Raw genomic sequence first — 14,372 nt, forward strand, 5'->3', positions numbered from 1 at the left:
TCACCACACTAATTTGTAAATTACAAGTAAATGCACAAACGTTTAACATGACCCCAATAACGTCTGCCTAGCAACAAGCAAACACGCAAAAATATGACATGACCACAAATGATTTTGCCCAACAATTTCTTCTATGAACAAACGAACGCGCAAAAATTTGACATGGCCACAAATGATTTCACCCAACAATTTCTGCCTAGCAACAAGTAACCACACAGAAACTTGATATGACCACATTTTTTTTAACCAAACTAAACCTGCCTAGTAGCAAGCAACTGCGAAAGTGTAACATGACTCCAAATGATGTTTGCTGACAAACTCTGCCTAGCAACCAACAACCATGCGGAAGTTTGAAATGACCAGAAAAAGATTCTGAGCATCTCCGTTCCATGCTAACAATTAACTCAGGAAGGGAATGTTTTATACAACCACAGCTAATATTTGCCTCTGCAGTTAGGAGAAATTGGATGTAAAGAAAAGTTTTTGTGATCTTACACCTATTAATTGTTCCGAGCGTCAGTTCCAAAATAAATAGACACACGGGAGAAAAATAAACAGTCATCAGCTGCGATATTCTGCTCTCTGTTTTGATGCAGAAGAGTTCAACCGAGTTCATCTCCACAGAGAATATCCGCAAAATGATGAAACATGCAGAAAGCGCAAGCCGCCTGCTAACTAATCTCAAGCTTCATTTCTTTTTTTAATGATGAAATATCATTCTGGTTGAATATTTTACATGGCAACACACGAGTTAGGGGCCTGGGAGAGGGGCGGTATGGGTTAGTAGATTCCAAGTAAATCTCCGGCAGCCGGCTTTATGCGTGGGCAGAAAAGGATGAATAAAATCCACTTTTTTTTTTTTTTTTTTTCCTGCTAATCAGCTTATAAAACTTGGTTGTGGCTACCATGTTGGGAATGTAAAGCATGGCACCACACAGCAGCTTCCAGCTACTTTCCTTCTTCAACTGTGATTTAGCGCCACACAATTCGGCAACTCCCCAGAAAATAATGCTAACTAAGAAACATAACTGAAACCAGGCTAGATTCAAATCTTGCTAGCAGTTTTAATACTTGCATACATCCCCATTCATTAATCATGATGCCCAAACTGTTGTTACCGTTTGTTTTTATAATAAAGTACAATATTGTATATATTTATGTAGACACACGTCTCATTATATCAGGATTTCTTAGATCGATCACCTGTCATAAAAATGAGCATGAGAGCATCAGGCATTAAGAAGCGCTTTAATGTGGACTCTTGATTTCGGCGAGCTCTCGACGTTTTACTATTTTGAACGGTATTGAGGAATTTCTAAACTGAATTTGCTATCTTATACCCAAATTTCAGCAATCAGAAATGAATCAAGTGTAACATTCAATCACTAAAACTACTTTTTCTTAGTAAATAACCAGAATTTGATATCAAGAAATCAAGAAAAATTAATGTGGTTCATAATGTATTGAGTCTTTTTGTTGTGGTTGTGAAAACAGTCAAACAATAATTAAAGTGGCGAGTAGCGAGATGGCATAGGCAAATATTTAGCTCATACATCTGTCCCGGATACCTGCTTCTGATCGGGACTCATTTAAAAAGTCTCGAAAAAGAACTAGACCATGTTCTACAAAAATGAGGTCGTTTTTACTGTAATGAAATACTTAATGTACTAAAAAAAAAAAAAGAATGTTACTTTATTCATGAAGAAAAAAATGCAAGGATGTCACATTTCTGTGTCAGAACACATTACAATCATATCAGAGCTTTTAAATGTCCTAAAGCTAAGGTAAGCAGGAGTATTTGATTTAGTATATTTGTTTAATTGGAGAGAACCACTGTCCAAAATCATCTTTAATAGCGCATAGTGAAGTTGTATAAAACATGCAGAAAGACTTTGGCTCAATTAATGTTGCCTTATAAGGTGCTGCTGTTTTGGTGAACAACAGACTTCAAATATTGTAACTCTTTAATGTTTTTGTCTATGAACTGAGGTAATTACAGCTGGAGGTGGCGTTGACGTCCAACGTTATGCGGATCTCCCGACTGTCCATCTTAATCCTTTCCGCTCAGCTTGACCCCACATAGTAAGGCTAATGTGACGCGTGTGAGCGAGCAAGAGGAGCCCATCCACTTTCTAGCCCTGACAGGAACAAGGGATTTGGTCGTAATGAACACTCCACGGGAGCGCCGGACAACGAGTCAGATGTCTTGTGAGTCGTTTGAATGGGGAATAATAAGGGCGGGACTATGAGCACTGGACGAACAAAATCCAATCAAGTCGGGGCTGCAAGTCCATGTCCACTCAGGGAGAGCGTGTAAGCATTAGCATCACTTGCTAGTTTTTCTTGACATTAACATCTTAGTGTGTTGTTTTTGCTCCATACAATGCTGCCGACTATTCTTGCTCTAAGTCTCATTTTCATTGCACTTCTCGTAGCATTGCTGGTATTTCATTCTCAACTTCTCAAATACCGTATGGACTAATGATACATGACATTTTTGTACTGCCTACAACGCTGCTGACTCTTCTTGCTGCTGTTCACATTCACATCTCTATCAATTGCTTATTCGTGTACAGGTTGGAATTTGCATCCACATACATAGTCCTTTATTACTGTATTCATGTAGTTGCCACATCTAAAAAAGGCTTATTTTCTTGTATTCCACGGTCAGAATGAGGTGTCATAACAGCGACCCCTCCTGAAAAGACAACAACAAAACCCCTGAGGCTTTTGTCTTACTGCTTTACTTACAGCGTTTTTGTGCCTGCACTGCATATTAATGCCTTCTATGCTAATGGCCTTAGCGCGGCAGAGATCGCATCAAGCTCCTCCTCTGAATGCTAATCCATCACCTCATTTCCATACGCTAAAGTGTCAAATTCGACCTGTAAATCACCGCAGACAGAGAAACAACGGCGTCGAGGCGTCGCATCAAAGCCACATCAAAGCCCCGTTTAAGATTGTCGCGGGTCGCGACGGGGTCGCGGGGGTCTAAAATGAAGGTAATGGGATAGCGGCGGCGGCGTGCGGCAATACAGCCGGCAGGTAATAAGTACGAAGCGAGGCGGTAATAAGGCGCCGATGGAAACACGGCCACAGTCATCACAGGGCCACAAGCGCTTAAGTCGCCGAGGTCGGAGGGTCAATCCCGACAGCAGCACGACTTTGGCTTTTTGCTCCCTTTTCGTTTTCCACGCGAGCTATGCCAATCGGCGCTCAAGACGACAGAATGTGACCCATTGCGGAACCTCCACCAAGGAAGTTTGTTTTCGAAATCATCCTTTTGTTTGTTAGATTGCAGAATTGTGCTAAATTCAGCCCCCACAGCCGGTTTGACTCAGTCACATGAAATTTGGTAGACATGGCTATCATGTGTAGACCCACAAAAAAGTCTCAAGAAGCCAGGCCTGAAAACACACAGGAGGTCTGCCTTTTTAACCTCAATTTGGACCTTTTCGGGGGTCCTTTTAAGACAAACTTCTCCAAGAGAGGCGGAACGGTGGGCGACTGGTTAGAGCGTCTGCCTCACAGTTCTGAGGACCTGGGTTCAATCCCCGGCCCCGCCTGTGTGGAGTTTGCATGTTCTCCCCGTGCCTGCGTGAGTTTTCTCCGGACACTCCGGTTTCCTCCCACATCCCAAAAACATGCATGCTAGGTTAATTGAAGTCTCTAAATTGCCCGTAGGTGTGAATGTGAGTGCGAATGGTTGTTTGTTTGTACGTGCCCCGCGATTGGCTGGCAACCGGTTCAGGGTGTACCCCGCCTCCTGCCCGATGATTGCTGGGATTGGCTCCAGCACTCCCGCGACCCCCCTTGTGAGGCTAAGCGGCTCAGAAAATGGATGGATGGATTTTCCTAGAGATTGTCTCCAATGTTTACCAAGTTTTAATCACGTATACAAAACAAATGGATGACGCTAAATTGTGAAAAATTATATTGTCTGTCATTGCGTGTCGGCGGGGCATGGCGGCCAAGTCTGATGACGCGCTGTACAACACAAAACTCCTATAACACCACAAGGCGTAGTTTTAAAAATCCAGCCCCCAAAGCCAGTTTCACGTCGCAACACAAAAAAATCTCAAAAAGCCGTGCACAGGAAGTCTGCCATTTTGGTTTGAAGCGGTTTAATATTTATGTTATTTCGTACATTTTCAGGGGTCCTCAAAGATGAATTTGTCAAATTACGACCAAATTTGCACCACACATCCTAAATAGATGGACAATCCTAAACCGCAAGACCTTTTTAGTTTTTGTCAGGGTGGTTGAGCAAAGCATGGTTGGGGAAGTTTGAAGGTACTCATAAAGCACAAAACTAATAACTCATCTCAACAAGGTCAGAATGAAGGATGCCCCTGGAGTCAATAAAAAGTGTTCCCATCGGCGGTTCGGAAGGCACCAATGAAGGCGTTTAGGCAAAACGCGGAACAAATGACACGCGGAGGTGACGCCAGCGATACTCGCCGAGACGACGGCGTCCTCTCGGGAGCGAACGCGAGTCTCCTCTGAATGTCAAGTCCTTGAGTCTGAGCGGCAGCCGAGCGCGTTCAAACGCTCGCTCATGAATAAGACAAATGGGAGGGTTTCTGTCGGCGGAGGAGGCCGGTAGACGGGGAGGGGGGGGTTGAGACTTGAGTCGACTTTCATACAAGGTGGCGTTGCGCTGAGGTCGGTCACCTTCTCCGGTTAGAGACGCTCCAAAGATGACGGAATAGCTAACGAGTGACTTGTTTGGCTTCAGCGGTCTGCTAGTGAGGAAAAGGAGACCAAACTCAACTCGAATCAAGCCACATGGCTCCTCGCCATAGTTCAGCGCTACGATCATGTGACTTCTCGCAGCCAGTCAGCAAAAAGACTCACGAGCATGAGATAATTACTCTTAAATACATTGAAGGAAACTCATGTTACTCGTACTTTATATTTTTTTTAAATGTTATGAAACAAAATCCAAAATAAAAAAACATAATGAAAATGAAAAAACAATATGGAGAATATGATTTTATGACTATAATTAACAAATACAAATAAAATAAAAAATATTATCAATGGGAAATATTTTAGGATTTGCATTATATGAATCAATGTTTTTTATTAACATAAAAATACATCCGATATTTTATGGTTTTAAATTAACAATTTCATTTAATGAAATAAATGATCAATATTATGTAATTTATTAAAAAACATTTACAATGAAATAAAATACTATGAAGGAAACTAATATTGTATTATTTTTTTGCTTTAAGCACAAATTTTAAAAAATATATATAAAAATAGAAAAATTAAAAAAAAACAAATTTAAATTAAATAAAAATATTGTGAGGGAAAGAATATGTTTTTTAAAGAATTACAATGACTGTTTATTACAAAACAATAACAACATTAAAACATACTATACCAATCCATATTATTTTGTATTAACATAAAAATACAATGAAGGGAAATATTATTTTGTGACTCTTAAATGAAAACAATTATTAAATACATTGAAGGGTTAATTTCCTTTTTAATCAATTTATTAACATTTAAATATGATCAACATGATTTTTTTTTATTTTTTAGAATTGATATGTTGATCAAATAATATTTTATTTACATAACAACACAATGAAGGAAAATAATATTTTAGAATTAAAATCCCAACACTGAAAAACCAAAGCAAGGAGGCAAAAATGTGTGAAAAATATGTCTCACACACAACAACAGCATTCTGGAGCGACCGCTCGTCGGAGTCGATTGAAAGTTTACTAAAAGCGCAGTCTTCACATAACATACTAGCCTGTATTTTTGCGAAGGGAACTCATTAAGGCTCAAATTTGACTGAGACACTGTTTACACGCTGCTGTTTTGGTTCGCAACAGAGATCAAAGGGGCTCAGCAATTAACGCTTATGTCTGAGACGGCCACGCTTTGAGGAACCCCAACGCAATAAACAAAGTTATACGTTAGAAAATATGCTCGTTTAAATACAGTATGACTTTTTTTTTTTTTTTTTTTTTTTTTTTTTACGACTGCAAATGTGTCAGACGAGTTCATGGGCAAACAGGTAAATATTGTCTCTCTTGGAACCAAGCACGTCTGATTGCTCAGGAAAATATTAACCCGATGTTAGTAGAGTGACATTAAAACCACCATAATTTATGGAAGGCATCGCATAAAAACAATTGAGTCTAAAAGTTATAAATAATGGTTGTTGAAAACAAATCATTTTTACTTTTTAGGACGAACACAACATTTTACCAAATGAAGACGAGGAGGCTTAAATGTTCTGCCAAGTTAAACTTGATTAACTTTGCTCCAAAACTGAGACATGGTATGAGAAGGCATTAAGTTCACTTTCTGACATCAAAATCCGACTCTGCCGTGGGCACGCCCTCGCTGCGCCGACAGGCCCAGTTTGGCGCAGCGAGTCGAGAATCTAGGTGCACCACTTTTTGCGCCGTATATTAAAAAAAAAAAAACCCGGGCTGAGGAAAACAATTCGGCATACTACGTGATTGGCAACTTTACATGAGTTCATCCATTTGTTAATTGTCATTTTATTTAATGAGGAATATGGAACTCTATAATATATTTTATAAAGCAATGACTTAATACAATTCAAAAGAATGAGTTTTCGTCACTCTCACTCTCACAGGTGCGCGCCTTGGCCACCTGGGGGCAGTATAAGACAGACATATGGATACACCACCTGTGTCGAACTCGCGGCCTGGGGGCCAGATCCGGCCTGCCACATCATTGTATGAGGCCCGCGAAAGCAAATCGTGTGCGTCGACTTCATGATTTTTACTAAAGTACCAAAACTGCTAATTTCTTCATTTTTAATCACACTGAGATATTGCAAGTATTTTTTTCCCCTACCAATCCCACTTTCAAAATAAACTGCATAAAAGTTGAAAAACAAACTTTTTGGTCACTTCTGATTTCAAAAGTAGCTATCTATCAATTCTTTGGTGTATATGTAATAACATGAGGCAATCATACATTTATGTAGGTTCAGAGTCATAATGGCCCGCTGAGAGAACCCATATCTACGATGTGGTCCACAACAAAAATGACTTTGACTTTGGGATATACTGTACTGGAGGCTCAACTCCTCTCTTGGTTTCTCAGTACGGCAGTAATATTAGTTGTTCTTCACAGAAGATAAAGAATACATGCCTGTGAGTGTTGTTATATGGTCTGTATATGTGTGTTGCCACACCGTTTGTGTTCCAATATCAATTTCTTACTGCAGACTAACTAATTAACTAACTAACAACGGATAATATCAACGGATTTAACTTACTATCCAACACGGTTCCTATATTAATTTTTTTGTATTTCACTACCACATATGATTTAAGTGACTGATGTTAAAGAACAATAAAATGTATGTTAAAAAAAAAAAAAATGTGTTCGTTTGAGCCAGCGGCAGGCGTGGCATCCGCATGTGTACCAGCCCAATTTGAGCCAGGAAAAACCTTGGGCAGTGTCTACCAACTGAGGTCATTATAGTTCCTATATATTATTTTCCTGATCATAAAAGGGAAGCAATCTTTTTGAGGGAGGCGTGTATTTCTCGGTGGACGACACAGCCTTTCTGACAGTTGTCAATCAAAATCAAAAGTCTGCATCATTATCTTTGTAAAGGCAGGATTTTACATACATCTCATTAGATTGTCCGCACACACACAAGCGTGTTTTATCGCACCGTGCGTGAGCGGGGTTGGTGCGGGGGTCTGGCGGGGGGGGGGGGGGGGGGGGGGGGGGGGGGGTGCTCGGACAGAGCGCTCCGCGATATATATGAATAATGCATCACGCAGCTACACCGCACCGCCTCGCTCAGCTTTAAGTTCCTCTTAAGGGAGGAAAAAAAGAGAGAAAAAAAAAGTCGCCATCTGCAAGCTGCTGTTGCCTGGCTTTAAAATTCAGTTTACCCAAAAATAAAAAATAAAATAATAATAAATCACAATACTGAAACACATACTGAATGCACACAATTAGCCTCCAGCTATAAGAATATTATTTAAAATATCCCCTAATGACGCCTCGTTAGCCATACAACACGAATGTACTCATTGTTTTTCATTGGACAGTGATCATATACAGACTGTATCTGCACATTTACACACTTTTATCCTCACTAGGATCAGCAAAAAGTTGACATATAGTGGCCAAAGTGTATTCATAAACTAAAGGCACCATCAATAATTACCAAGGGGTGGGTCAAAAGAGTTGTCCTGCATGAGCCCGGGGCTTGCATTTGGTTAAAAAGAGGGTAAAAAAATACATAAAACATGCAGTGTTTTGTATGTAAATACATGCAAATGAATACACTGCATGTGGGAAATGTGTCTTTTAATTGCACGTTGTGCAAAAAAAAATGTTTTGCAAAATATTAGTTAATGCTTGACTGGCGTCAAAGAAATCATTTCTTAGTTCAGATGCAAGACAACTAATTGTGTTCTTGAACGCATCATATTTATACCCTTAAAAGAAAAATCGCATTTCTGCACACAACTCTGCCTTGAAACAGTGACTCTCAAAGTGTGGTATGTGTACCACTTGTGGCACGCTGGCTCCCTCTAGTGGTACCCAAAAGAATCACTGAATTCATTGTTCACATTGTGCATAAATGTTACATGGGCTTCAACTTTTTTTTTCTTTCTTTTTTTTTTTTTTTTTTTTTAATCCAGTACAGTAAATAAGTACAGTTCGGTTGTATTTCCCTTTTAGGTACAATGTTTTTGCCTTTAACCATTTAGAAATATTTGCTTTTAAACATTAATTGAGGTGAAATTTGTATTTAACTTGTACATGCAATACATTTTAATGAAATCACTTAAGTCACTTTTTTCCCTCTATTTTAATGTTCAAACTCTGCATGTTACTGTGGCTAATGAAAAAAAAATAAAAATCGAATGTTTGGATGCCTCCGTGTTTTAATGTTGGTGATTATGGTGGTACTTTTTTTTTTTTTTAGGTATAACTTTGTGTAAAAAGTTTGACAATCACTGCCTTAAAATGTTAAACCACAACAAGATTTAAGTTGTAAACAACTGTAATGTCTTTTCTCCTGGTACAGGCTCAGCTTGAACACCACAAATGAGGTACTTGAACGCATCATACAACTGCAATGTTACATTCAACTGTAGTTCAGTATTAAAACTCACACAACTATGCTTTAGTAATATATGAAGCGCAGCAGGATTCCTGCAGTAAACAACACAAAAGATGAATTTGTTTTAAGTATAAAGTAATCGACATGGAATTTCTGCCTTAAAATATGAAAATACAGCATGTTTTCGGTAGAAAATAGTTCTAAGTTTAAGTATTTGAATGCATCTAAATAATGCAGTGAAAACAAATCTTCCCTCAAAAAAAGTTCTTTTTCACCTAGTTCCGGTGCATCTTGAATCTAATTGGTTACTTGAACATATCATTCCAAGATACAACTATAAAGTCAGGATTTCTGCAAATACAGCATGATTTCTGTAGGAAATAGTTCCGTACGCAGCGTTTAAGAAGCTGAGAAACTTGATAAATGGGGGGAAACTAGTATGACAGTCCTTCTATTACAAATCTTCACACTAGAAAGTGCTTTCTCACATAATTCAGGTGCGCATTGAATCTAATTGGTTACTTGAACGTATCATTCCACCAAACAACTATAAACTCATGATGTGTGGCTTAAAATGTTGAATACATTCAAATGACAAAACAAACAAACAAACACACACACAAAAACTGGTGTCATCACACATTATCTGCGCAATGGAGAAAAATGAGGTGACGCCAACTAATTGGGTACCTGAACGCCACACGAAACCCCCTTGAAAATCGCACTTTTGACTCCTCCGTCTCCGGACCTCCACCGTCCACCGGTGCCTCCTCCAACACCAAGCCGCACTACGCAGCTCGCCGGCCGGGCACGCCGGCTCACTCACCTCGGTGCGCGTCTGGAGCCGCCTGTTCATCTCATAGATCCGGTACTCGGGCTGCACCATGTAGGGCGAGTGTCTCCGGTAGAAGGGTCCGAAGGGGGACGAGTAGAAGGGGTCGTTGTTGCACATGGTTCGGTTCGGCGGTTCGGTTCGGTGGGAGGGTTAGGGGTAGGGAGAGGGGGGGCCGGCGCGATCTCAGCACGCAGCGGACACGCACATGGAGGCGGGCGGGCGCTCCTCTGCAGGGACCCCCGGCGCGGTCGAGGCTGAGCGGCACTCTGCAAGTTGCTCGCGCGAGGAAGAGGAGGAGGAGGAAGAAGAGGAGAGTGAGGGGGGGAGGGGGCAGATGTGGAGGAGTGTGCAAGGAGGAGGAGGGGAGTTGTTTCCTGCAAGGACCCGACCCCCCACCCCAACCCCCTCCAAAACCAGAGAAGATTTCCTCTTGACTTTTGCACTCCTGCAAAGTTCACGTGCACCTTTTTTTTTGTTAAGGGGGAGGGGCTAAAACGTCATCATTTACTCAACTGCAGATGGGAGAGGGAGGGCAAGTGAAAGTGGAGTTTGAAGCCAAATAAGACTGATTATGGTGGACTCTGCACTGTTCATTAATCTGAGAAACTCTTCCATAGGTGCTGCTGCTTTGGTTAGCGACATCTGCGATCTGAAAAATAAGTGTCACGGTGGTCGTGGGGTGTCTATTTGAAGCGTGAGCTAAGTCAACAATTCCATGAATCCAAGAGACTGTTTACACGGCAAGGTAGGTGCTGCTGTTTCGGTTAGCAACAGAGTTCAACTGAACTCAGAAGTAAACGCGTAAATGTCCGTTTCAAAAAACAAACAAACATCATGTCAGCTTTAAGGAAACGTGACCTCCGTGTAGGACATTAGAAGTATTTTTATATTAACCTATTAAAACGACAAACTAAATTCAGTAAATTGTATTTTTTGCTGTGAGATTAAAACACTAAGAAAAGCCCATTTGAGTATCTTAGTATGTTCTATTATCAATCATTTTTTGATAAAAGGCCAACCAGACTGAAATTTGAAACGATAAAATACATCCCGTGTGTTCTTGTCTTACTTTAATGGTCTTAAAAGATGAATAAAGTGCACTTTGCAGGTCATCACGTGCACTCTTTGCGAGCTTCTTCTTCCGCAGTCACGTCGCTTTTGGGGACCTCGCTCAAACTGTGGCAATGGAGCTGTTTCCTAGATTTTTCCCAGAATGCATTTATCTTCAAGGGCACTGCATATAACGAAAATTGGACATCAGGACATCTTTCGTTCATCGCGTGTGGACGTAGCAAGGCGGCAAAATTAAAACTACGACACAAATATTCTTGGTAAGCTTTGGGAGTTTTGCCAGTGTCCCGTTTTAGCATCATTTTGGCTATTTCCAGGGCTCCTTCAGGGACGACCTCGATTTTGTCCGATCGCTACTAAATCTGATGATGACGATCATGACGATGATGACGAGAAGCAGAAGCCTCGGCTGCCTGCATCTCACAAATAAACAGGACACCGCATGTGCACATTTCAACGCCTCGCGTTGGGGAATTAATGACGAGCATTGATGAAGTCTGACTTTTAATCCGAAATGTCTGAAGGAGGGAGGGCCGCGTGCAGTCGGTATCGAGCGAGATAACTGTTGTAATCCAAACGCCTCGGGCATCCGCTCGGGTAATTCAGAAAAAAAAAAAAAAAAAAAAAAGCGAAAAACTTTTGAAAAATCTATTAATAAAGCTTTAATTAAAAACTACATATTTTAATATCTCGAGACCTTTTCAATTGACATTTTCTCACAGGATTTGCTCGCTTGCCCCCAGCGCTCCCCCCCCCCCCCCCCCCCCCCCCCCACACACACACACTCCATCCAATGAGGCCAACACGTTCAGCTGAACAGCCCCTTAAATACATTTACATATTAAATTGACTCCATTGTGTCGTCCCTCTTAAACCCGGACATTGATGTCCCTTTGGATCCTCTCCCTGACAGCCAATATATGTAAGTACATTCCCTAACGCCGCTAAGTATACACAATCATAGAGAACGGTGTGTGTCGTCCCTGTGTAGTTCACAGAAAAAGAACAAAAATACAGATGTGACCTTTAAAGGACCTACGGGCTCCAAATGGTTCGTATTTCACTAACAAGTTGATTTTTTGCATTCTTCGCTCACGAGAATAAAACCGGCAGTCATTTCCTATAATAGCCGTCAATTTTGGTAATTGGTAAGTAACTGATTGTCTTCGGGACAGCCCTTTTTCATCACCAAAATGGACACGCCCCCTCGTGTCTCGGTGGGATGTCAGTGGCAGAAGTGGAGACCGAATTCACTGCACAGTCGGTGTGGAAAAAGAAATGTACCGCGCTTTAAAGTGGCACTATTCAGTCATCTTTTATATGTGACCGATCGAGAGTCATTCAAGACTCCAAATTGGCCTCGGTGTTTAGGACAACGTATAATGGGTTCATCGATAACTTTAGAGTGTAGTTTAGTTTAAAAAAAAAAAAAAAAAAGCTCTATCGTGTTAATTTGCACATAAACGTCACAATTAAACCTTTCCGTGTGTTCTCGCACAAACAAGCAAGCAAGGAACTACAACTTTATCAGGCGAGATGATAAGGTGCGTTCAAGGCACAGCAACTGCTGCAGCGGTGCGTTCAGGTGCAACGCAAACCTGCGGCTGCCGAGGTGCGCGGCGCGTGTCTGTGTGTGCGCGGAAAGCAGGTAGTGTCAGGAGATAGGGTGCGTTGCCATGGTAACACGGCCAGAGAGAAGCGGATTGTCTGTGCTTGTGTCCTGACCCATTTCCGTTCTCAGCCACAAGTGTTTGTCACCATGTTTCGCAACTCCTCCTCCTCACTCGCAACTCCGAGGTACATTTTGTTTCCTGTCCAAGAACGGACCGGCGAGCGAGCGGTATGCATTGCTCTCACACTCCAAGAAATGTCTGGGTTTGTTTGAAGCTTCTTTTCTGCGTTGAGACTTTCTTTACCACGACGCCATACCATATATACTATGCCGTTGATGTGTTTACGAAAACAAATACATGTTACATCCATTAAAGACGTACATGAGTTCACTAAAGACAACTTGTGCACATGAGCGCAACGGACATGCGCACGGGAGCGTGTTCGACATGCGTGCGTGAGCGCAATTGACATGCGCGGAAAAGAGCGTTTGAGTTTATGAGAGCAAGACATTCAGTCATACGTATGAGTGTTTATGAGCGAAAACTTTTCAGTATTGTGCAGGAGAGTCGGCTAAAAGCATTTGAATAGCAAGTGTGAGAGTACCGACACGTTATAAAAAACAAACAACAAACAACCAATTTAAAAAAAAAACATTTTGTCAGTATGTTATAGCTACATGCTTATTTGTGCAAGAACACCATTTAAGGTTTCATTCTGGCATGAATGCACAAATTAATTACAATAGCGCCCATTTGAACGCTAAGCTAGAATGCTAAGCTAGAAAATATGAGCACATCTACATACAAGCACAGTAGCGCGTTGCCTGTTTCCAGCTCAGCCAAATATGGAAGAAATATACCCCGAATACCGGAATATTTCTGCTATGGTGGAATCTCATTAGCATCGTAATAGCTTCCAGGCTCATTTGCATTTTGCTGTGAGTGATTCTCTCCCTCTTCCTTACCCTGCTCGCCCTCTTACCTCTCGGCTGCTGGCCGAATAATAATAATAATAATAATAATAATGATGGAAGTGAGAGTACAACTTGAAAGAAGCTCTCTTGTTTTGTATTTATTTAGTTATCTCTGTTCAACAAATGATAATTGAAAAGCAAAGAGAGTCTAACACAATCATCTTAGGCATTGAGGACACACATGACAAGTTGAGACATATTGTATTGTGTGCGTGGGTCTGTACGCATGTCCTTGATCGCACCACGGTCCTGCTTTTTACTGCAGTGTGTTCAAACAGGAGAGAAAAAAAACTCACATAAAAAAAAAAGAACACATGCAAAAAGCAACACACACTCAGAGGCAAAGGTACAGACATGCAAAAATACACGCGCGCACACAAGCAGTAACACACTCATGCGAGAAGTACAAACAGGAGTACACGCGCACAAAAAAAGGAGCCCATGCAAGGACACATGTATACAGGCGCACACACACACACGCAAAAAACACATACAAACAGTAACGCTCGCACAGACTCGTGCAGGACACACAAACAAAAGTATACACTGTATGTACACCATAGTATACAAATATAGTGACACAGTCACATGACATACACGCACAAACAGTAATATAGGCACAAAATCAAGCGCAACACACAAGAGTGCACACACACACACACGCACGAATACAGAAGCACATACAAAGACACCTGCGTATGCAGACACAGACGCGCACAACACACAAAATAAACAGACGCACACACTCACGCAGACGACAAAACTAAAGTAAATACACT

At 41.2% G+C, this 14,372-nt stretch overlaps 1 protein-coding gene across 7 annotated transcripts in view; it reads right to left on the minus strand.

Moving 5' to 3' along the window:
- Positions 1-10,303, minus strand: part of ldb2a (LIM domain binding 2a) — a 68,328-nt gene extending 58,025 nt beyond the window's left edge. For 2 of the 7 annotated variants that reach the window (XM_061787693.1, XM_061787691.1), the window contains exon 1: positions 9,927-10,303. In XM_061787693.1, coding sequence (XP_061643677.1) covers positions 9,927-10,052 — 126 coding nt within the window. In that variant the 5' untranslated portion in view covers positions 10,053-10,303. The remainder of the gene's footprint in view (positions 1-9,926) is intronic. The other 5 variants (XM_061787690.1, XM_061787692.1, XM_061787689.1 and 2 more) reach the window with 5 other exon arrangements.
- Positions 10,304-14,372: the final 4,069 nt, after the last annotated feature.

The sequence above is a fragment of the Phyllopteryx taeniolatus genome, chromosome 10 (assembly GCF_024500385.1).
Source record: "Phyllopteryx taeniolatus isolate TA_2022b chromosome 10, UOR_Ptae_1.2, whole genome shotgun sequence".
NCBI lineage: Eukaryota > Metazoa > Chordata > Actinopteri > Syngnathiformes > Syngnathidae > Phyllopteryx > Phyllopteryx taeniolatus.